The sequence below is a fragment of the Amblyraja radiata genome, chromosome 21 (genome assembly GCF_010909765.2).
Source record: "Amblyraja radiata isolate CabotCenter1 chromosome 21, sAmbRad1.1.pri, whole genome shotgun sequence".
NCBI lineage: Eukaryota > Metazoa > Chordata > Chondrichthyes > Rajiformes > Rajidae > Amblyraja > Amblyraja radiata.
In genome coordinates, this window is record NC_045976.1 from 330,008 (window position 1) to 355,701 (window position 25,694).

Below are 25,694 nucleotides of genomic sequence, written 5' to 3' on the forward strand. Positions count from 1 at the left end.
TGGTGAGGCCAATTCTGGAGTATGGTGTACAATTTTGGTTGCCTAATTATAGGAAGGATGTCAACAAAATAGAGAGAGTACAGAGGAGATTTACCAGAATGTTGCCTGGGTTTCAGCAACTAAGTTACAGAGAAAGGTTGAACAAGTTAGGGCTTTATTCTTTGGAGCGCAGAAGGTTAAGGGGGGACTTGATAGAGGTTTTTAAAATGATGAGAGGGATAGACAGAGTTGACGTGGAAAAGCTTTTCCCACTGAGAGTAGGGAAGATTCAAACAAGGGGACATGACCTGAGAATTAAGGGACAGAAGTTTAGGGGTAACATGAGGGGGAACTTCTTTACTCAGAGAGTGGTAGCTGTGTGGAATGAGCTTCCAGTGAAGGTGGTGGAGGCAGGTTCGTTTTTATCATTTAAAAATAAATTGGATTGTTATATGGATGGGAAAGGAATGGAGGGTTATGGTCTGAGCGCAGGTATATGGGACTAGGGGAGATTTATGTGTTCGGCACGGACTAGAGGGGTCGAGATGGCCTGTTTCCGTGCTGTAATTGTTATATGGTTATATGGTTATACCAGGACACCCACCATTGATGCCACCTATACCAGGGCATCCACCATTGATGCCACCTATACCAGGGCATCCACCATTGATGCCACCTATACCAGGGCATCCACCATTGATGCCACCTATACCAGGGCATCCACCATTGATGCCACCTATATACCAGGGCATCGACCATTGATACCACCTGTACCAGCACCGCCGCCATTGCTCCCCCCCGCTCTGTGACGTAAAGCGGGCGTTCCACGGCCGCTCAGGCCCCGCCCCCGGTGCTGGAGGCGGGCGGCGGTGGCGGCGGTGCTGTCTGTTCACCGGCTGCTGAGGGCGGGATGGCGGACAGCAGCAACAGTAGCAGCAACTGCTCCATGGGGGAGGTGGGCGGTGCGGCGGCGGCAGCAGCTGGCGGTGGGATGGACGACTGCTCGTTTGCGGAGACGGACGACTGCACGACCCGCCACCTGGCGCTGACGCTGCGCGTGGACTTCCCGGGCCGGCGGTTGGAGGCGCGCGCCGCGCTGACGGTTGAAGCCCAGCGGGACGGGCTGACACGTGTGGTAGGCGCGGGGCCACAGGGGGGAGAGGGGAGGTGGGCGGCGGCGCGGCGGAGCTCTGCCCTGGGGACCGACCATGCGGCGGAGCTCACTCCGTGCCTTGTGACCGTCTAGTGGAGCTCTTCCCCGGGGCGGGTTAACGGAGCTCTTCCCCAGAACCGGCGGCGGGTTAACGGAGCTCCTCCCCGGGGCCGTGGCCGTTTAGCGGAGCTCTTCACCCGAGCCCGGCGGCGGCATAGTACATAATGAATTTCATCCCCTGTGACTTAGGACTATTTAACAGAGGTCTTCCCGGGGTTTGTTACCGTTTAGCGGAGCTCTTCCCCGGTATCATTGCACCCCACTCTCACGGCTCCTCTCTCGGCTGCTGACCCCGGTTCCTTGCAGTCGAGGGAGCATTGAGCGGGGTTGATGCTGGCTGGCACCTTGAATGTGGGGAGAGCTGTTCTTGTACGGTGGTCTGTTGGTCCACTTATCACGCGTAGACCAGCCTTGTTGTCCTTTTTGCAGCCATTGTTATTTATTTGAAAACAAATCAAGTTTACTGTCCTATGCACTAGTAGGTGAGGTACAGAGTCGTCAACACTTTAAATCCCCCCTCCCATTCCCAATCTGACCTTTATGTCCTGGGCCTCCTCCATTGTCGGAGTGAAGCCCAGCGCAAGCGTGCACCCCAGCATTGACTTCTCTAACTTCAAATAGCCCTTGCTTTCCCTCTCTCTCCATCCCCTTCCCCTTCCCAGTTCTCCCACCAGTCTTTGACTACATTTTATCTCAATCCCACCCACTCCCCAGACATCAATCTGAAGAAGGGTCTCAACCCAAAACCACCCATTCCGTCTCTCCAGAGGTGCTGCCTATCCCGCTGAGTTACTCCGGCATTTTGTTCCGATCTTAGGTGAGGTACAGTTACCTTGCTTTGAAATATTTAATAAATATGGAGGCCGACCATTGCCAAAAAGAACACACGATGACTGAATGAGAGTTAAGGTATTTTGATCACTAAATCCTAATCACTAAACACCCCTACACTAGCACTAACCTACACTAAAGACAATTTACAATTTTTACTGAACCCAATTAACCTACAATCCTGTCCATCTTTGGAATGCGGGGGGAAACTGGAGTACCTAGAGAAAACCCACGCTGTCACAGGGAGAACATACAAACTCCGTACAGGCAGCACCTGTGGCCAGGTCGAACCGGGGTCACTGGCATTATAAGGCAGCAACTCTACCACTGCTCCACCATCTCGCCCATCTTTTCCAGATTTGCTCCTGGAAACAGTATAACTCGGGCCTCCTGTCAGTCGGATAGCACACTGGTGTTCCGGTTTCCTCCCGCATCCCAAAGATTTGTGGGTTAATTGGGTTGGTTTATTAGCCTTTAAATTGTCCCTTAGCGTGGATACAACAGTGGAGTAACATACAAAAAGTATGAAGAAGTGATTGATTATCGTTGTGGTCGGGGGGCTTCAGGACGTGTTTCTACGCTATATCTTTCAATCACTCAATCGGACAGTGCTCCCACTTAATTGTCTCAATCCTGGGTTGATCCTGACCTCTGCCACTTTGTGTAGAATTTGCATATTCTCCTTGTGACCAAAAATGCAGATTGCCCATTTCTTTTGGGTGGTACAGTGGAGCAGCTGGTAGAGCTGCTGCCTCAGTGCCATGCATTTGGGTTTGATCTTGATGTCTGGTGTTGACTGTGTGAAGTTTTCACGCACTCCATGTGACCACATGGGTTTCCTCCAGGTGCTCTGGTTTTTTCGCTCATCCCAAAGACATGTGGGTTTGTAGGTTAATTGGCTTCAAAAGGAAAAATGCCCTGAGTGTGTAGGGAGTAGATGGGAAAGTGGGATAATATAGAACTAATGTGAATGGGTAATCAGTGCACTTGGACGGCCAAATAACTAGTTTCCATGTTGTATCTCTAAACAAAATTAACTTAGATTCTTGATTAGTACAGGTGTCAGAGGTTATAGTGAAAAGGCAGGAGAATGGGATTAGTAGGGAGAGATAGATCAGCCATGATTGAATGGCGGAGTAGACCGAATGGCCTATTCCTAGCACTTATGAGATGAGAGGTAATGGAAATGGAGTTGCATGAAACTGCAGATACTGGAATCTTGAGCAAAAAACAAGTGCTGGCAGAACTCGGTGGGTCAGGCCGAATCTGTGGAGGGAATGGATAGACAATATTTTGGGTCAGGATCCTTCAGACTAAAATTTCAGAGTGAAATGTATAGATCCTGTCCCCATTCACCCATATCCCTTCAAGTTTACATTTCACTTCCCTCCTCTCCTTATGCGACATCCTTTTGTCTCCATTTCACCTATCGCATTTGTAATTTTACTCCACTCATCAGCCAATTCACCACCTGTATCCACCTATCACATGTTCGGCTCCCACCTGATCTCTCTCCTGTAGCTTTCTCACCAATTCCAGTCAGTCTGAAAAAGGGTCCCAACCCGAAATGTCATCTGTTCATTTCTCCACAGAAACTGCCTTCTGAGTTTCTTCAGCACTTTGTCTTTTGCTCAGTGAGTTAATAGACATCTGAGAGCAAATGGCTTTCAAGGTGGAGGGATGGAATTGATGAGGCTCAATGGCTGAGTAACCACCAAATATTATAAAAGCATAAAATATAATCAATTACCTTTTTTACATTAAGATTCCCCTGCGAGTGGGAGAGTCGAGGATCAGAGCCTCAGAATTAAAGGACATTCCTTTAGGAAGGAGATGAGGAATTTCTTTAGTCAGAGCGTGGTGAATCTGGAATTCATAGCCAGGGAAGAATGTGGCGGCCAAGTCAATTAATATTTTTACAGCAGAGATAGATAGATTCTTGTATGGGTGTCAGGGGTTATGGGGGAAGGCGGGAGATTGGGGTTAAGAGGGATAGATCAGCCATGATTGAATGGCAGGATAGACTTGATGGGCTGAATGGCCTAATTCTGCTATCACTTTCTCTCCTTTCAAACTTTACTCTAAGGTTTGGAGGGGCAGGGATAATTTTAGTAAATAAATAATTTCTCAAGATGGTTAACACCTGGAACTCTGCAAGAGGGAATGCTAGAAGCAGGGCTTTGCAACTTTCTTTAGATGAGCACTTGATATGCTATGACCTTTCAGAGCATTGGCTGGCTTTGGGGAAATTGGATTTATGTAGACAGGTACTTGATCTGGCACAGGTTTGTGTTTTTATATGCTATGTGACTCATCTCGTGTATGCATAGGAGGACTTGATAGTATGAATAGCAAGCTAAATTAAGAAGCAGTTATTGAACAGGTAGTCTTACTTTCATCGATGGTGCCTATATGCTGCACCTACTGTTTTGTTTCAGTAAATTCATTCTCCCTGAGGCTTTCCCTCCTATACAATCTCCTGTCAGATATAATCTTCAGCAAAACTGAAAGTGTTGTGCTAACTCAGCAGGTCAGGCAGCATCCCTGAATGACATGGCAAATGTTTCCTGGTACTCAAACTTAGCATTATCTCTTATACCATGAAATGCACATAGAGATCCAGCAGTTGCCGAAGAAACTGTCTTCATTTAAGTATGCTCAAATAATTGGCTATGCTAAAATTTGAGAGTTATGGCAAAATGTTTCCTTTTAAACTTCAATTTATGTATTGTCAATGAAATATTATTTGCACCTTTTTTGATAACTGCATGACCAAAATCATTGATAAACAATAGAATTAATTGGAAAGATTTTTGTTAATTCAACCATAAGCAAATTTCTCTAGTTCTTCTCATCGGCCAGTCCTATGGATGGGAGTTTTGCCAAAGTTATATCAGAATCTCCGTGATAAGTCTCTGTGAAATAGCATTTTCTGCAAAGTAAGCAGTGGGGGTAATTTTGACAAAACCTTCTGCTGGATTGACCCTTGAGTCAAGAACTTTGATTTATTATCTTTCTGAATTGCGCTAATGTGCAAAAAAGGGTAATAAATCGTAGACTTTTTACAATGTAATAAAGTATGCATTTCAACAGTTTATTATCTCTTATCTTTCCAAATGCTAAAGTTTGGATAAACAAATCTCTCTGTCAAAATGGTGCAACAGGTCTCCCCTGGGTAATACACAGATAACCATATAACCATATAACAATTACAGCACGGAAACAGGCCATCTCGGCCCTACAAGTCCGTGCCGAACAACTTTTTTCCCTTAGTCCCACCTGCCTGCACTCATACCATAACCCTCCATTCCCTTCTCATCCATATGCCTATCCAATTTATTTTTAAATGATACCAATGAACCTGCCGCCACCACTTCCACTGGAAGCTCATTCCACACCGCTACCACTCTCTGAGTAAAGAAGTTCCCCCTCATGTTACCCCTAAACTTCTGTCCCAAATCTTGGTAATACACAGGTAACATTCCCAAATCTTGGTAATACACAGGTAACATTCCCAATCTTGGTTATTCCTTAATTCATGTAGCAGTAGGCAGCTTTCTATCATTTCTTGGAGAAAAACAATCAGAAATGAGCTAACTACTAAGGCCTTTAGTAACCGGAAGGCAAGTTTCTGAATCTGGTGGTATGCAAATTCAGGCTGGTGGTATGAACTTCAGGCTTCTGCACCAATGAGAAAAACTCCTTACCCTGATGGTGGGATATCTTTGATGATGGATGCCGTTACCTTGAAAGAACGTATATGGGTGTTTCTGTTAATAAGGGTACCAACCTGTAACATGGGTGGCCAAATTTGAAATTTATTAAATCATAATGAAATACCACAGGATTAAAAATGGGCCTATCTATGATCCTTTTGAGCTAATTTGAGATCAATATCAAGCTAAATTTGACCAAAATGTAATACTTTCAACATTTGAAGGAAAAAAACAAGAATTTTATTTTAATAAAACATATAAGACATATGGGACACTTACTGATTTCAAAGCTCCCTGATGAAAATTCGGCACCTAATTATCACGTGGCCTGTAGTTCACTCCAGGGTCATTATAATTGCGTTGTTTGAATTTTTTTTAAACGAGTGCAAAATAAAGTTATAGCGCAATAAATAGCATTGACAACGGGAAGGACAACAGAATGAGACATCGTGAAAATAGGTGAGCAAACCAGATTTTTCATGATTTTAAGTTCTATTCATTATTAAGTATTTCAATGGAAAGCTTAAACACAAGACATAAACAATTAAAAAAACACAATTAATATAAAAACGGTTCACAGGTGACCCATTTCACACATGACCACAGGGGCACCTACTATTGCTTCTGCAAAAACTTGGGACATCAGAAAACCATCTAATTGGGTGATAAATGATTAAAAAAATCATAAGCATAATCAGAATTTGGCTTTCATAGAATTATTTAATTGCAAAATTAATGTAATCTTTCTGGTATTAATTAGCCTAAGGATTTGATGAAATCCTGCTTGAAAATGTCACAAAAAAAGGCAAGAAAACAGTTACATATCTGATATATTTCTTCATAAAAACAGATTTATTTATTTTTGCTTCAACTCATTATTTGGTTATACACCATGATCTATACTACCTAAAAAACAAAGGGAATATTACAATTTAAAAAAAAACAGGAAAATAACCTGGATGTTTCACTACTGAGTGCTGTATTTACGGAAGCACCCATATATAGATGCTTTTGATGGTGCGGAGGTCTGTGTCCATGACGGACTGGGCTGAGTCTATCACTCACTGCGACCTCTTGCATTACTGTGTATTGGCATTGCCGTACCAGACCACAAGTTAGTACTTTCTCCGTGGATTGTCACCTTGTGGTGGAGAGGCTTGTGTGGTCCAGAGATCCTGAGAGTGATGCAGTCTGGAGCTATGCTCCTGGTAGGATCACTCATGGCGGTAAGGTCGAGGAGGAGGTCTCTGACAAAGAGCGATCCAACCAAGACCTCAATGGTGGAACAGGCGGAGGATGATGGCAGACTTTAGTGGAGAGTCACAACGGCTGGGAAGGCGGATGAAGGCTGCAGCAGAAAAGGATCCCCGGTTTTCTTGGTTTCCAGGCCACTGGATTCTGACCCAGATCTGTCAAGGACCATGTGGTGGCTGTCTGTGCACCAGTCTCCCCACGTTAAATAAAGGCACGCACAGGCGTCCTCCATGAGAGGACAGTCCTACTCGTTAGCGAGTGACTGCCAATGATGACTTTCTACAGTACATCTGTAGAAGTATGTTATGGTATTTGGTGACTTGTTGACTCTCTTTAAACGTATAAGAATTAGTCTAACATATCCCCTCATGTAATTGTAACATGTGCTGGCTATACACAAAATTCTGTAGTAACTCAGCGGGTGAGGCAGCATCTCTAGAGAGAAGGAATGGGCGATGTTTCGGTTCGAGACCCTTCTTCAGACTCTTCTTCAGACCCGGCCCAAAACATCATACTCCAGCATTTGGTGTCCATCTTCGATTTAAACCAGTATTTGCAGTTCTTTCTTACATATGCTGGCTATAATTTGTCTTACTGTTTGACTTGTAGTAAATTGGCAACGCTATCTTTAAGGGCAGCATTGATTTTCCATGTGTTCAACAAGGAGCTTAAACTTGAAATCTTTACTTCCAAGCCTCTAGGAAACGAGGATCAAACAGTCCTTAACCTCTCCAAATCCTAGGGTAGAGATCTCAGTGTTGAGATATGAAGCTTTGTTTTGGTATTCTCTTCCAATTCAGTATTATCTCATTGAAATTAAATGCCTGTTTGGGTGCAAAGCTGTCTTTATAATCTTCTGTGGAACAAAATCTGAAACTAATTCCATCTAAATGGATTTATAGTTTCATTATGCCAAGCAAACAAAACAAAATATTTGCTATGTTAGTTTTGAGAGTTTTTGTTTATATAAAATGACACACCCAATAACAGGCAGTTTCATAAGTGATAGGAGCAGAATTAGTTATTTCGGCCCATCAAGTCAACTCTGCCATTCAATCATGGCTGATTTATCTTTCCCTCTTAACCCCATTCTCCCACCTTCTCCCCATAACCCCGGACACCCGTACTAATCAAGAGAATCTGTCGATATCTGCCTTAAAAATATCTATTGACGTGGCCTCCGCGGCCTTCTGTGGCAATGAATTCCACAGATTCATCTAGTTTGATGAGCTAGATCCAGTTACTCACAGGTATCTATAGTCTGAAAATTAGGCCTAATTGCACATTGACTGATCCTCCATTGCCAATGTGTTATGTCTTAATTACTTCTGCCTTCTCATTGAAGGACAGGTAAGCAGTGATACAGAATAAAAGCATATGGAGGTCAATTCACAAGTTCTTTAAGATTATCCTCTTGTGTACCACCTGTAGGAAGGAAGGTAATGTTGAATTTGTAGATATCGGGAAGTTACATTTTTAAGTGTGTTTTCCATATTTTACCCAGTGTGTAGGTTGGATTCATTTTTGAAGGAAGATCAAATGGACAATATTAAAAGCATAATGCTCTGTGGCTAAATTATCTTTAGAAGCAAGGATGCACCAGCAGAAAGTTCTTTTATTTGTTTAATGGGTTGTACAATATTGAACTGGCTAGCTAGATTGTTTCATGTCTTTTAAGATTCATCAGTGTTGGAATGGCGAATTCCCTTTCCTAGAGGACAAATATGAACCTGTTGTAGTGTCCGTGTTCACGTATTATCTGCCACACTTTGTCCTGCCCATCCTCTCTTACAAGTTTCTTCACTCCCCACTTCCCTCACCCTACAGTCTGAAGAAGGGTCCCGACTAAATGTCACCTTTCCATGTTCTTCAGGGATGCTACCTGACCTGCTGAGTTACTCCAGTGCTTCATTTAAAAAATATATAAAGCAGCATCTACAGGCCCTTGTTTCTACAGTATTTTTACATTATACTGTGCCAAGTCATCATATGGCAAAGTTGACAATGGGTTTCTTGAAGCCGTTATTATTGTATGTTTTTGAAAATGTTTGTAAGAATGCTACTTGGGTGTAGAAGGTGAGAACTGATAATCTGATGGTCTAAAATTATGTTGAGCAGTGAGATGTGATGAGAAACGGTAGGTGTTGCAAAAGCAGGTGCTGTACAAGATATGAAATGCAGTCCCTTCTCTTTGTTGCAGCAAATGAAACTTTAAGCCCTCATTGTCATGAAATAAAGAAGTAATTGCTTACTAATCAGGGGGAGACCTGGATGGTATTGCTCTTGTTGATTTGGTAATAGCACCTCTTGTTGTTCGACCTTTTTATGAAATGCTTAAATCCCAGAGAGCTGATGTATACAGTTTGGGTTGGGTGTAGCTCTGTTAAGAGCAAAAATGAAACCAATTCCTTCTAAATGGGTTGAAAGTTTCATAATGAGAAGCAAACAAAATATTTGCCATGTTATTTTTGCGAGTTTTTGTTTATATAAAGTGACACACCCCGTAACAAAGTGGCAGCCTGATGGGTTAAGATCCGGTAACTCAGAGCGTTACATGTAGTCTGAAGTGTGGGCATACTTGCATGCACATGATTTTGTCCCCCAGTGTTAAAGCAAGGCAGTTTTGAAAATGTGCTTGGGATACAATTTTACCTGAGTCACCCTGAACACTCAGTCATCATAATTTGTGTGATGTTGAAATATTCTTTTAAAAGGTAATGTGTTACATTTTTACACAAGACAAGGCATTTTTTAAATCCAGCATAAAAATATCGCTGCTAGATTAGATCACTCGCTCCAATTATTTTTTGACAACATATTTTTGCTTTGCGATGTACATGAACATTCAATGTTTCAATTGAGTGAAATGTCTTAATTACCTCGGCTTTCGCATTGAAGGACAGGCAAGTAGTAATACAGAATAAAAGCACAAAGAGGCCCATTCACAAGTTCTTTAAAATTATCTTGTGTACCTTTAGGATGGAAAGTCATTTTGAATTTGTAGATAATGGGAGGAGAATTGTTTTTATTTTAAAGTGTGGTGTTTTCTATAATTTACCCACAGTGTGTAGGCTGAGCATTTAAAAAAAAAAAAAAAAATGAAGTATATTATAAGCGTAATACTTTATAGCTATATTGTAATTAGAAGCAAGGGTGCTCCAGCAGAAAGAGCAGCAATGGGATGTACAATATTCAACAGGCTAGCTCAGTTATTTCAAATGCCGTTTCAGATTCATCAGTGTTGGAATGGCAGATATCCTTTCCGAGAGTACGAGCCACTTGTATGATGACAACAATTTGGTTGTTTTATTGGTTACCATTACTGTTAACAGCTTTTCTCTAGACTTAATAAACCATATATCCAGTCCTCAAAAAACTTCACTGGCTTCCCATCTCCCACCGGATCACCTACAAAATCCTGGTCTTCACCTACAAAGCCCTCCACCATCTGGCCCCCCCATATCTCACTGACCTCCTCTCCCCCTACCAACCCTCACGGTCCCTCAGATCCACATCAGCCGGTCTCCTCTCCATCCACAAGTCCAACCTCCGCAGTCTTGGGGACAGAGCCTTCTCCAGGGCAGCTCCCAGGCTCTGGAACTCCCTCCCCCAACTGATCCGCAATTCCGTGTCCCTCACCATCTTCCAGTCCCGCCTCAAGACCCATCTCTTCACCTCTGCCTATCCTTAGCCCCACGTCCCCGTCCCTTTTCATCTGTGCATTAATTGCCTCATACTGTGTTTTATATTGAATTCTGTCTTTACTTTGTGTACTAGTCATGTCTCTACTATTTATTTCATTCCCCTTACATGTTTTTCCTCTACATGCTCAATTTTTGTAAGGTGTCCTTGAGACTCTTGAAAGGCGCCCATAAATAAAATGTATTATTATTATTATTATATAACAATTACAGCACGGAAACAGGCCATCTCGACCCTTCTAGTCCGTGCCGAACACGTATTCTCCCCTAGTCCCATAGACCTGCGCTCAGACCATAACCCTCCATTCCTTTCCCGTCCATATAACTATCCAATTTATTTTTAAATGATAAAAACGAACCAGCCTCCACCACCTTCCCTGGAAGCTCATTCCATACAGCCACCACTCTCTGAGTAAAGAAGTTCCCCCTCATGTTACCCCTAAACTTCTGTCCCTTAATTCTCAAGTCATGTCCCCTTGTTTGAATCTTCCCTACTCTCAGTGGGAAAAGCTTATCCACGTCAACTCTGTCTATCCCTCTCATCATTTTAGACCTCTATCAAGTCCCCCCTTAACCTTCTGCGCTCCAAAGAATAAAGCCCTAACTTGTTCAACCTTTCTCTGTAACTTAGTTGCTGAAACCCAGGCAACATTCTAGTAAATCTCCTCTGTACTCTCTCTATTTTGTTGACATCCTTCCTATAATTAGGCAACCAAAATTGTACACCACACTCCAGAATTGGCCTCACCAATGCCTTGTACAATTTTAACATTACATCCCAACTTCTATACTCAATGCTCTGATTTATAAAGGCCAGCACACCAAAAGCTTTCTTTACCACCCTATCTACATGAGATTCCACTTTCAGGGAACTGTGCACAGTTATTCCCAGATCCCTCTGTTCACCTGCATTCTTCAATTCCCTACCATTTACGATGTACGTCCTATTTTGATTTGTCCTGCCAAGATGTAGCACCTCACACTTATCAGCATTAAACTCCATCTGCCATCTTTCAGTCCACTCTTCCAACTGGCATAAATCTCTCTGTAGACTTTGAAAATCTACTTCATTATCCACAACCCCACCTATCTTAGTATCATCTGCATACTTACTAATCCAATTTACCACACCATCATCCAGATCATTGATGTACATGACAAACAACAGTGGACCCAACACAGATCCCTGTGGCACCCCACTAGTCACTGGCCTCCAACCTGACAAACAACCATCCACCATTACTCTCTGGCATCTCCCATTCAGCCACTGTTGAATCCATCTTGCTACTCCACCATTAATACCCAACCATCGGACCTTCTTAACCAACCTTCCATGAGGAACCTTGTCAAAGGCCTTACTGAAGTTCATATATACAACATTTGCTGCTTTACCCTCATCAATTTCCCGAGTAACCTCTTCAAAAAATTCAAGAAGATTAGTCAAACATGACCTTCCAGGCACAAATCCATGTTGACTGTTCCTAATCAGACCCTGTTTATCCAGATGCTTATATATATTATCTCTAAGTATCCTTTCCATTAATTTGCCCACCACTGACGTCAAACTAACAGGTCTATAATTGCTAGGTTTACTCTTAGACCCCCTTTTTAAACAATGGAACAACATGCGCAGTACGCCAATCCTCCGGCACTATTCCCGTTTCTAATGACATTTGAAATATTTCTGTCATAGCCCCGGCTATTTCTACACTAACTTCCCTCAATGTCCTAGGGAATATCCTGTCCGGACCTGGAGACTTACCCACTTTTATATTTCTCAAAAGTGTCAGTACTTCCTCTTCTTTGAATCTCATAGTTTCCATGTCTACTCTACTTGTTTCCCTTACCTCACATAATTCAATATCCTTCTCCTTGGTGAATACCGAAGAAAATAAATTGTTCAATATCTCCCCCATCTCTTTTGGCTCTGCAGATAGCTGTCCACTCTGACTCTCTAATGGACCAATTTTATCCCTCGTTATCCTTTTGCTATTAATATAGCTGTAGAAACCCTTTGGGTTTACTTTCACCTTACTTGCAAAGCAACCTCATATCTTCTTTTAGCTTTTCTAATTTCTTTCTTAAGATTCTTTTTACATTCTTTATACTCCTCAAGCACCTCATTTACTCCATGCTGCCTATAATTGTTGTAGATCTCCCTCTTTTTCCGAACCAAGTGTCCAATTTCCCTTGAAAACCATGGCTCTTTCCGATTTTTACTATTTCCTTTCAACCGAACAGGGACATAAAGATTCTGTACTCTTAAAATTTCACCTTTAAATGTACTCCATTTCTCTTCCACATCTTTCCCATAAAACAAAATGTCCCAATTTACTCCTTTAAAATCCTTTCACATCTCCTCAAAGTTAGCCTTTTTCCAATCAAAAATCACAACCCTAGGTCCGGTTCTGACCCTCTCCATAATTATATTGAAACTAATGGTATTGTGATCACTGGTCCCGAACTGTTCCCCAACGCATACCTCTGCCACCTGACCCGTCTAATTTCCTAACAGGAGGTCCAGCACCGCTCCTTCTCTAGTAGGTACTTCTATGTATTGCTGCAAAAAACTATCCTGCACACATTTTACAAACTCCAACCCATCCAGGCCATTTACAGAATGTGTTTCCCAGTCTATGTGTGGAAAATTGAAATCTCCCACAATCACTACCTTGTGCTTACTACTAATATCTGCAATCTCCTTACATATTTGCTCTTCCAATTCTCGCTCCCCATTTGGCGGTCTATAATACACCCCTATAAGTGTTGCTACCCCTTTCCCATTTCTCAGTTCCACCCAAATAGCTTCCCTAGATGAGCCCTCTAATCTATCCTGCCAAAGCACTGCTGTAATATCTTCCCTGATAAGCAATGCAACACCTCCACCTCTTGCCCCTCCAATTCTATCACACCTGAAGCAACAAAATCCTGGAATATTTAGTTTCCAATCACAGCCCTCCTGCAACCATGTTTCACTGATCGCCACAACATCATACTTCCAGGTGTCAATCCAGGCTCTGAGTTCATCCACCTTTCTTACAATGCTCCTAGCATTAAAATATACACATTTAAGAAACCCACCCTCTCTTATTCTCTGTTTATTGTCTTTTTCTTCTCACTCCCCTACATTTTGGGTCAGAGTGCTACCATTCTCTGCCTCCTGCCTCACACACTGACTGCTAGCTTTCCCAATTTGAGTCCCTCCCCCCAACCATACTAGTTTAAAGTCTCCCCAGTAGCGTTTGCAAATCTCCCCGCCAGGATATTGGTCCCCCTCGAGTTCAAGTGCAACCCGTCCTTTCTGTACAGGTCACACCTTCCCCAAAAGAGGTCCCAATGATCCAGAAACTTGAATACATACCCACTGCACGAGTCCCTCATCCACTCATTTATCCTCCACCTCGCTCCATTCCTACTCTCACTGTCGCGTGGCACAGGCAGTAATCCTGAGATTGTTACCATTGCAGTCCTTCTCCTTAACTCTCTACCTAACTCCCTAAATTCTTCTTTCAGGACCTCTTCTCTTTTTTTACCTATGTCGTTGGTACCTATATGTACCACAACCTCAGGCTCCTCTCCCTCCCATTTCAGGATTTCTTGGACACGTTCAGACACATCCCTGACCCTGGCACCAGGGAGGCAAAGTACCTTCCGGGTCTCCTGTCTGTGTCAACCGAATCGCCTATCCGACCCCCTGACTATAGAGTCCCCTATTACAATTGCCCTCCTCTTCTTTTCCTTACCCTTCTGAGCAACAGGACCGGTCTTTATGCCAGAGGCCCGGCCGTTGTTGCTGCCCCCAGGTAGGCTGTCTCCCCCACCTTTACTCAAACATGAGTACTTATTTTCAAGGGTACTCACCAGTCCCTGCCTCTGCCCGTTGCCCTTCCTAACTGTGACCCAGTTTTCCGTCTCCCGTGGTCTTGGAGTGACCACCTCCTTGTAACTCCTATCTATGACCTCCTCGCTCTCCCTGAGCATCAAGTTGCTGTTCCAGGTTCCTAACACGGTCCCTTAGGAGCCCCAACTCGACGCACCTGGCGCAGATGTGGACGTCTGGAGGGCACTCAGACTCCATGACCTCCCACATCTGACATCCTGAACAGTAAACTGCCCTGGCCCTCATTCTCCCCCTTGTCCGAATACAATAAAGCCTTACCCGGGATAGAAGCCAATCTGCTGCTTCCTCTAGTCCGTTTGACCAATCAGAGGCTTCCACCAGACTCCTTCTCTGGAAGTGAGATCTGCGAATGGAACGTTACAGATTTTGGTCGCTCCTCCCTCTGTAACGGCTCCCGGGCCTCTGTTGAGATAAGCCCCGCGATGAGTTTTTAACTCACCACACGGAGGTCGCTCCTCCCTCTGTAACGGTTCCCGGGCCTCTGTTGAGATAAGCCCCGCGATGGGTTTTTAACTTGCCACACGGAGGTCGCTCCTCCCTCTGTAACGGCTCCCGGACCTCTGTTGAGACAAGCCCCGCGATGGGTTTTTAACTCACCACACGGAGGTCGCTCCACCCTCTGTAACGGCTCCCGGGCCTCTGTTGAGACAAGCCCCGCGATGGGTTTTTAACTCACCACACGGAGGTCGCTCCACCCTCTGTAACGGCTCCCGGGCCTCTGTTGAGACAAGCCCCGCGATGGGTTTTTAACTCACCACACGGAGGTCGCTCCTCCCTCTGTAACGGCTCCCGGGCCTCTGTTGAGACAAGCCCCGCGATGGGTTTTTTAACTCACCACACGGAGGTCGCTCCTCCCTCTGTCACGGCTCCCGGGCCTCTGTTGAGACAAGCCCCGCGATGGGTTTTTAACTCACCACACGGAGGTCGCTCCTCCCTCTGTAACGGCTCCCGGGCCTCTGTTGAGACAAGCCCCGCGATGGGTTTTTTAACTCACCACACGGAGGTCGCTCCTCCCTCTGTCACGGCTCCCGGGCCTCTGTTGAGACAAGCCCCGCGATGGGTTTTTAACTCACCACACGGAGGTCGCTCCTCCCTCTGCCACGGCTCCCTGGCCTCTCTTGTATAGTTTCTTGAATTCAATTTTCCCATTCAATTTTAAAAATTCTGAAATTCGAATCCTTTGCTGGATCTTTAGGCTTTTGTATACTTATCCACTAACATAATTGCTATGCAGCTGAGCTCTTGGGTTGTTCAGAAGTAAGGCGAGTAGAATATAGCGTTGAAAACTTCAGAACAGGATTTCTGTCTTTTCCCAATGTATTCATAAATTATGTTACTGGATTTTGCCCTTCCGGAAAGGCTGTAGTACTATTGGGATTCATGGAGGTAGGGGCCCTGTTATGGTTACTCAGATTGGCAAATCCTGTTAAGATCAACCACGTTATTTAAATATATTTCGAAAAGCTGAAATGACGTTACAGGCACCTCGCATTTTACGTGGGGGTTACGTTCCTGAAAAGCAGCAGGTAATTTAAAAATGTGTAAATTAAGCATATGCATTTAAACATGCATAAATTTTGTGCGCGTTATTTAAAAAATAACGTGCACGTAAGTTACATTTTGGTATTAATTAAAAAAGCAAGTGATTTCAAAATACACAAAGCAATCACACGTAGAACACGACTACATCACCCCAATCATAGTGCATTCCATTCATCCTTTTTTTTTTTGTTCCTTCTCTACAACTGATGCTAAACTTAGTCCACTAACTTTCTGTTATTTCGCTATCCTCTTATGGGAGACATTCATGATGTTTTATTTAAAGGAAAAATTCCTTTTTCTGGAGTCAGAGGAAAAATGACCACAATTCTTGCATTTTTCTCCATCCTCATATACTTTGTTCAAATTAAATATCTGCTTGTATATTATTTAAAATGTTGCTCTGTTCACAGTCATGCATCTGTCAATTTATGTTCATAATAGGTTTAATGTTGTACCAAGTAAGATGGAAGTTAGTTTGGTAAATTCATTGTGGAAAGCCACCATTTTTGTTAAACGAAAAACTGGAAGTTTCAAAATGGGATGCTTTGTTAACACAGAAGGTGGTTTCGTTTGTATAAAAGCTTTTCCTACATTCTAAAAAGTGAGTAGGAAGGTATTGCAGATGCTGGTTTACACCGAAGATAGACACAAGATGCTGGAGTAACTCAACGTGAAGAAAGGTCTTGACCCGAAACATCACCCATTCCCTCTCTCTCTCGAGATGCTGCCTGTTCCATTGAGTTACTCCAGCTTTTTGTGTCTATCTAAAAAGTGAGGTTAGATGGCTCGTCAAATATGGTTTTATGAAAGTTTAATCATGTTTGGCAAACTGAGGCCAGCATAGATTAGCAATGATTACATTAAATGGTGAGACGGGTTTGAAGGGTATGAGGGCCTACTTCAGCTCCTACATTCTTGTGTTCTGATGCCATAGTTGATGAGCAGTTAAAGGGTTGCTTGTATGCAGTAAAGACTATTTAATGGGGCTTATTTTTGCATGTTAACTAATGCATCCATTGAGATAATTTAAGCAACACAATGTAAAACTGAAAATAATGACAAGTGTAACTTTTTATTCTATGTACGGATTCAGTATTTGCATTTTATTCACAGATTTTGGATACGAAGGACCTTAAAATAATCAAAGTGATTGCCAATGGAGTTGAAGCAGGATTTTCGCTTGGAGATGCTCAGGGTTTTAAAGGAAGTGCCTTGACGATTACCCTTCCTTTTGAATTGCTTCGGTATGGATGTTAAATTTAAGAAAGTGATCTCTAATTTGATTCATCTCCATCTTGTCATGCTGGGTTATTTCATGTGGGGTTGCATCTGGGAGTGAAGACTATGGGGTTAATGGAAATAGATTAAAGAGATTTGATTTTGCTTTACAAACCTTCATTAGCTTCTTTACTTTATATATTCTACTTTGTGTTTTTGTCCAGGTTTATAGAAACATAGAAAATAGGCGCAGGAGTAGGCCATTCGGCCCTTCGAGCCTGCACCGCCATTCAATATGATCATGGCTGATCATCCAACTCAGTATCCTGTACCTGCCTTCTCTCCATACCCCCTGATCCCTTTAGCCACAAGGGCCACATCTAACTCCCTCTTAAATATAGCCAACGAACTGGCCTCAACTACCTTCTGTGGCAGAGAATTCCAGAGATTCACCACTATCTTGTGTGAAAAATGTTTTCCTCATCTCGGTCCTAAAAGATTTCCCCCTTATCCTTAAACTGTGACCCCTTGTTCTGGACTTCCCCAACATCGGAAACAATCTTCCTGCATCTAGCCTGTCCAACCCCTTAAGAATTTTGTAAGTTTCTATAAGATCCCCCCTCAATCTTCTAAATTCTAGCGAGTACAAACCGAGTCTATCCAGTCTTTCTTCATATGAAAGTCCTGACATCCCAGGAATCAGTCTGGTGAACCTTCTCTGTACTCCTTCTATGGCAAGAATGTCTTTCCTCAGATTAGGAGACCAAAACTGTACGCAATATTCCAGGTGTGGTCTCACCAAGACACTGTACAACTGCAGTAGAACCTCCCTGCTCCTATTCTCAAATCCTTTTGCTATGAATGCTAACATACCATTTGCCTTCTTCACTGCCTGCTGCACCTGCATGCCTACTTTTAATGACTGATGTACCATGACACCCAGGTCTCGTTGCATCTCCCCTTTTCCTAACCGGCCACCATTCAGATAATAGTCTACTTTCCTGTTTTTGCCACCAAAGTGGATAACCTCACATTTATCCACATTATACTGCATCTGCCATGCATTTGCACACTCACCCAGCCTATCCAAGTCACCTTGCAGCCTCCTAGCATCCTCCACACAGCTAACACTGCCCCCCAGCTTTGTGTCATCCGCAAACTTGGAGATGTTGCATTCAATTCCCTCGTCCAAATCATTAATATATATCGTAAATAGCTGGGGTCCCAGCACTGAGCCTTGCGGTACCCCACTAGTCACTGCCTGCCATTGTGAAAAGGACCCGTTTACTCCTACTCTTTGCTTCCTGTCTGCCAGCCAGTTCTCTATCCACTGAACCCCCAATACCGTGTGCTTTAAGTTTGTATACTAATCTCTTATGTGGGACCTTGTCGAAAGCCTTCTGAAAGTCCAGATATAACACATCCACTGGTTCTCCCTTATCCACTCTACTAGTTACATCCTCGAAAAATTCTATAAGATTCTTCAGACATGATTTACCTTTCATAAACCCGTGCTGACTTTGTCCAATGATTTCACCACTTTTCAAATGTGCTGCTATCCCATCTTTAATAACTGATTCTAGCAGTTTCCCCACTACCGACGTTAGACTAACTGGTCTGTAATTCCCCGTTTTCTCTCTCCCTCCCTTTTTAAAAAGTGGGGTTATATTAGCTACCCTCCAATCCTCAGGAACTACTCCAGAATCTAAAGAGTTTTGAAAAATTATAATGGAAAATATGTGCTTAATACTTGAGTTACATTCTCTTGCTGATGATCCAGTTATACTGCCTTCATGTGGATTTTGTAATTGTAAAGTGGAAAACAAAGCAGATGCAGTGCGGTAGGCGGCGCGACTCTCGTCAGCAGCGGCCTCTGCAGTCCGTCTGCGTTTTTATTATTTTATGTCTATGTTTCTATGTAGTTTTTGTTATTTTTTGTTGGGGTATGTGTGTGGGGGGGTGGGGGTGGTGTGGGGGGGGGAGGGGGTAACTTAAATCTCTCCCTGCACGGGAGACCCGACCTTTTCTTTGTCGGGTCTCCGTTGTCGTTGGGGCTGCAACGAGGAGCGGCCTCCAGCAGGAAGACCGGGGGCTCTGGTGCCGACTACTCACCTCACCGTCGCGGAGCTGGCCGAGTCCAGAGCGGGTGGAGTTGTGGTGGACGCTGCTGCGACCCGACCCCCGGAGATTCGGTGGCTGCAACTGCGGGTTTGGCGGACGGTAACACCGGGAGCCCGCGGGTCCCTGGAGGGAGACCGCTTTTCGGGGCTTCCGCAGCGGCGACTTCTCCCGCCCGAGTTGCGGGGTTGAAGAGCTCCTGGAGCGGGGCCTTACAGCACCGCCACGCGCAGCTTGGAATGGCGGCGGGTCTCTGCGAGCGCGCGCCGGGGGCTCTAACATCAAGACCCGGTGTGCGACCTTGCATCACCCGGCGTGGCTTTAATGGCCACGGGACAATTCGCCATCGCCCGCCGGGGGCTTGGACTTTGACTTTGACTCTGACATCGAGGGGGAGAGTGCAGTGGAGAGAGAAGTTTTTTTGGCCTTCCATCACAACAATGTGATGGATGTTTATGTAAATTATGTTGTGTCTTGGGTCTATTTGTTTGTAATGTATGGCTGCAGAAACGGCATTTCGTTTGGACCTCAAGGGGTCCAAATGACAATAAATTGAATTGTATTGAATTGTATTGTATTGTATGTAGGTTCTATGAAACATTCTGGGCAGTGGGATATTTATTTTTTCTTTTAACTTTTAGGTTGTTAGATTCCATTTATATTTTACTTCCTATTCAGATCTGCAATTCATACAGAGAAACAACTTACATTTATACACATTTAATTTTTATTGTTATTTCTGCAGTCAAAAGCTTATAAACATATGGAAATACCAGCTGGTCCATCAAGGTTATTCCTATTTGTGATTGCTGGATTATTGTCAGCACTCTAGTAGCAAAACAAGGGGTTGTAAGGGAGGAAACTGGGAATGTTCTTGTGTTCAAGCAAATGATCCTGATTAACATGTAGAGGGTAAAGGATTATTTGCAAGGCTAAAGAAAAATGGGCAAAGTGTGGAACTAGTGAGTTATATTGGGGAGAGACTTCGTTGACACAAAAGACTGACTGGCTCCTATAGTTTTGCTTTGTGAACCACTGCCACAAATCCTGGGAAAGACAGAGCTGTTAGGCTGGGAATGGCTACAAGTAATCAAAAATATCAAAGCTAGATAAAATTAGGGTGGAACCATTACCCTATCACTTTGAGTAATTAGGCTATGGATAGAAAAATGATCCAAAGATAATGGAGGTTAGTTATGTAAAGAGAAGTTTAGAAATCCAAGGCAAAAGGGCAATCTAGCATAATAAAGAAAAGCAAAGTGTGCACAGAATAGAGATTAATAATAACTGTCAGCAAAAAAGGCTTTAAGATAGGAACAATAAACGGTCAAGGCTAAAGTTATTTTATCTTGAATGCAATAAGAGGAATTAATAAATTGGTGTTTTGGATGCATAACCACGAGACGTATTCGGGATTAAGTTTGAAAACCAAATATTCTGGCGTATGTGAAACACCAATGACAGGAAGAATTTAGGGGGGAGTTTGAATGAGAGAGCTCCAATAATAAAGGACGGTATAAAGGTAGTTATAGGGTATAAGAAAGAACTGCAGATGCTGGTTTAAATTGAAGGAATGGGTGACGTTTCGAGTCGAGATCCTTCTTCAGTCTGAAGAAGGGTCTCAACCCAAAACTTCGCCCATTCCTTCTCTCCAGAGATGCTGCCTCACCCGCTGGGTTACTCCAGCATTTTGTGTCTACCTTTAGTTATAGGGTATAGAAACATAGAAAATAGGTGCAGGAGTAGGCCATTCGGCACTTCGAGCCTGCACCGCCATTCAATATGATCGTGGCTGATCATCCAACTCAGTATCCTGTACCTGCTTTCTCTCCATACCCCCTTATCCCTTTAGCCACAAGTGCCACATCTAACTCCCTCTTAAATATAGCCAATGAACTGGCCTCAACTACATTTTGTGGCAGAGAATCCCAGAGATTCACCACTCTCCCCATATGTCTTGCACTGAGAGGATGAGGAGTTAGAATCAGTATGAATAGAATTGTGAAATATAAAGGGGCAAATAACACTTATGGTCGTAGCATATAGACCGCCTGTGCTATTACACCTTCGACAGTTAATCAAGAAATACCAATCTTGTAAAAAGGATAATGCACATGGTACAGTAAACTGTCTCAAATGCAATTACCCAAGCAATAGTTTATTTGATTTTGATGGTTGATCCTATGGCTCAAGATCCTCTGAAGGAAAGCAATCATCGTAACAATGTCACAAACCAATGAGGAAATTCTAATTTAAAAATTGTAAAACCATTACAAAAATGTGAGGGGAGAAGTGTATTTGGAAATTTGAATGATGAATGGTGAATGTGAACAGATGAGCAATGGTGCACTTTGAAAGAAATTTGAATAAGTTTAAGGATCAAGTAATATCTGTAAATCTTCCACATCTGATGGCAAATATTTTAGGGTTTTGAAGAGGTATCTACAAAAGATCATGGGCACCTTGGTTATAACCCATAACCGGATGGAATGATTGGAGTCTGTTATTTAATATGGTCAATGATGGGATAGCTTCTTGGAAATGCAGGTTAATCGGAATTTGTGGATCAGGAAGATAGTGGAGTTGCGGGAGGTCTTGATTAATGATGGGGCTGATTTTAGGTGTTTTATTATTATGTGGGCTGGTAATTTCTCCTTTCTAATCTCCTGAACCTGATTGCCTTAGAATGAACCGAGTTCTGTTTAGTATTGACTTCTAAAAACTTCTAATGTTACAGAGGCCAGCAGGCTGTGGTGGAGGTTTCATATGAGACATCACCGGTAGCTTCAGCTTTGCAGTGGCTTACTGCTGAACAAACAGCTGGGAAGAAGCATCCGTACTTGTTCAGCCAATGTCAGGTACGACCAATATCGAGCACCCTTTTACTTGTTCTATCTGCATTTGAATATACATGACATTTCATTAGTTTGACCATGTTTTAATCACAATTTGAACACAATTGAGCATCTTACTTGGATCGATAACTATGGGAAATGAATAATGCATCTGGGTGTTTGTTGGCTCCTGAGATTTGATTGACATTTGTTAATACAAACAATGGAAACCATAAATTAAGGTGCTGAGTTTCTCTTGTGTTTCAGTTATGTATTAAGGCAAAAAAAAAAATTGTTTTAAGTTTAGAGTCATACAGTATGGAAACAGGCACCTCGACCCAACTTGCCATTACCAACCAACATGTATACACTACTCCCACTTGCCTGTGTTTGGTGCATATCCCTCTAAATCTGTCCTATCAATGTGCCTATCTTAATGCTTGTTAAACATTGCAATAGTACCTGCCAAAACTAGCTCCTCCAGCAGCTCGTTCCATACCCCACCACCCTTTGTGTGAAAAAGTAACCCCTCGTGTTCCTATCTTGCCTCTCTCACCTTAAACCTATGTCCTCTAGTTCTTGATTCCCCCACTCTGGGCAAGAGACTCTGTCCATTCCCCTCATTATTTTGTACACCTCTCTAAGATCACTCTTCATCCTCCTGAGCTCCAAGGAATAGAGTACCAGCCTGCTCAACTTCTCTCTATAACTCAGACACTCGAGTCCTAACCTGCGCAACATCTTCCGATAGCTTAGGTCCCCGAGTCCTATAAACATCCTTGTAAATCTTCCCATGCACTTTCCAGATTGACAACATCTTATCTTATAACTATTAAAGGTCTGATATTGGGTGTGTGTGTGCATATGACCAACCTCGGTGAGATCAAGTGCAGGCTCTTAGATCGCTTCGCACAACACCTCCACTCAGTTCATAATAACCAACCTGATCTCCCTGTGGCTCAGCACTTCAACTCCCCCTCCCATTCCGAATCCGACCTTTCTGTCCTGGGCCTCCTCCATGGCCAGAGTGAGGCCCACAGCAAATTGGAGGAACAGCATCTCATATTTTGCTTGGGTAGTTTACACCCCAGCGGTATGAACATTGGCTTCTCCAAATTCAGGTAGTCCTTGCTTTCTCCCTCCTTCCCCTCCCATTCCCAGCTCTCCCACAGCCTTCTGTCTCCGCTTCTTCCTTTCTTTTTCCCGCCCCCGCCCCTCCCGACATCAGTCTGAAGAAGGGTCTCGACCCGAAACGTCGCCTATTCCTTCGCCCCATAGATACTGCCTCACCCGCTGATTTTCTCCAGCTTTGTCTACCAACGGGATCCCACCACTGGTCACATCTTCCCATCTCCTCCCCTGTCGGCTTTCTGCAGAGACCGCTCCCTCCGTAACTCCCTGGTCAATTTGTCCCTTCCCACCCAAACCACCCCCTCTCCTGGCACTTTCCCTTGCAACTGCAGGAAATGCTACACTTGTCACTTTACCTCCCCCCTTGACTCCATTCAAGGAACCAAGCAGTCTTTCCAGGTGTGGCAGAGGTTCACCTGCACCTCCTCCAACCTCATTTATTGCATCCACTGCTCTAGGTGTCAGCTGCCCTACATCAGTGAGACCAAGCGCAGGCTTGGCGATCGCTTCGCCAAACACCTCCGCTCGGTTTGCAATAACCAACCTGATCTCCCGGTGGCTCAGCACTTCAACTCCCCCTCCCATTCCAAATCCAAACTTTCTGTCCTGGGCCGCCTCCATGGCCAGAGTGAGGCCCACTGTTAATTGGAGGAGCAGCACCTCATATTTTGCTTGGGTAATTTACACCCCAGCGGTATGAACATTGACCTCCAATTTCAGGTAATCCCTGCTTTCTCCTCCGCTTCCCAGGTCTCCCTCAGCCCACTGTCTCTGCCTCTTCCATTTTTCTCCCCCCCCCCCCCCCCCCACCCTCACATCAGTCTGAAGAAGGGTCTCGACCCGAAACGTCGCCTATTTCCTTCGCTCCATAGATGCTGCCTCACCTGCTGAGTTTCTCCAGCATTTTTGTCTACCCATTCACACAAGTTCTGTTATCCCACTTTCCTCACCCACTCCCTGCACATTAGGGGCAATTTTACAGAGACAAGTTAACCTACAAAGCCAATGCGTCTTTGGGATGAGGGAGGAAACCCACATGCTTGCAGGGAGAATGTGCAAATTCAACACAGTGCCCGAGAATAGGATCAAACTCAGATCTCTGGCGTGTGAGGCAGCAAGTCCACCAGCTGTGCCACTATATTTTATTTTCCAACACACAAAAAATTATACGTTGATAACTAAAAAAAAGAAACTATCCATTTTCAGTCTTAAATCTCTAAGTGACGCTATGTCCCCCTTTATAGCTACTGTAGTTTTAATTCAGTTCAAGACTATGGGGCAGTACATTGGCCATAAAGTTGCGGCCTAAAATTGCCAGAGACCCGGAATTGATCCTGAATATGGGTGCTGTCTGTATGGAGTTTTGTTTTCTCGTTTATATAGGTGTAAAATATAGGTGCAGCAGGCAGTGAAGAAAGCGAATGGTATGTTAGCATTCATAGCAAAAGGATTTGAGTATAGGAGCAGGGAGGTTCTACTGCAGTTGTACAGGGTCTTGGTGAGATCACACCTGGAGTATTGCTTACAGTTTTGGTCCCCTAATCTGAGGAAGGACATTCTTGCCATAGAGGGAGTACAGAGAAGGTTCGCCAGACTGATTCCTGGGATGTCAGGACGTTCATATGAAGAAAGATTGGATAGACTCGGCTTGTACTCGCTAGAATTTAGAAGATTGAGAGTTTCTTATAGAAACTTACAAAATTCTTAAGGGGCTGGACAGGCTAGATGCAGGAAGATTGTTCCCGATGTTGGGGAAGCCCAGAGCAAGGGGTCCTAGTTTAAGGATAAAGGGGAAATCTTTTAGGACTGATATGAGAAAAACATTTTTTACACAGAGAGTGGTGAATCTCTGGAATTCTCTGCCACAGAATGTAGTTGAGGCCAGTTCATTGGCTATATTTAAGAGCGAGTTAGATGTGGCCCTTGTGGCTAAAGGGATCTTATGGAGAGAAGGCAGGTACAGGATACTGAGTTGGATGATCAACCATGATCATATTGAATGGCGGTGCAGGCTCGAAGGGCCGAATGGCCTACTCCTGCACCTATTTTCTATGTCTATGTTTCTAGAACATTGTTTACAGAGTACTATGCTTACATATTCTGTTGTGCTGCTGCAAGTAAGGATTTCATTGTTCTAACTGGGACGTGAGAGAATAACACACTCTTGACTCTTGACTTACGTCGCTAATGTGTGGGATAGAACCAGTGTATGGGTGGTCAGCGTGGACTCTGTGGGCCGAAGGGCCTGTTTCCACG

The 25,694-nt window shown here is 43.8% G+C and overlaps 1 protein-coding gene across 1 annotated transcript in view; it reads left to right on the top strand.

The window, feature by feature from the left end:
• The first annotated feature begins 818 nt into the window (after positions 1–818).
• The window catches only part of lta4h (leukotriene A4 hydrolase), a 59,366-nt gene continuing 34,490 nt past the window's right edge, over positions 819–25,694 (top strand). Inside the window, exons 1-3 of the mRNA XM_033039363.1 lie at positions 819–1,114; positions 17,251–17,381; positions 22,211–22,331. Of these exons, the coding sequence (XP_032895254.1) occupies positions 890–1,114; positions 17,251–17,381; positions 22,211–22,331 (477 nt within the window). The 5' untranslated portion in view covers positions 819–889. The remainder of the gene's footprint in view (positions 1,115–17,250; positions 17,382–22,210; positions 22,332–25,694) is intronic.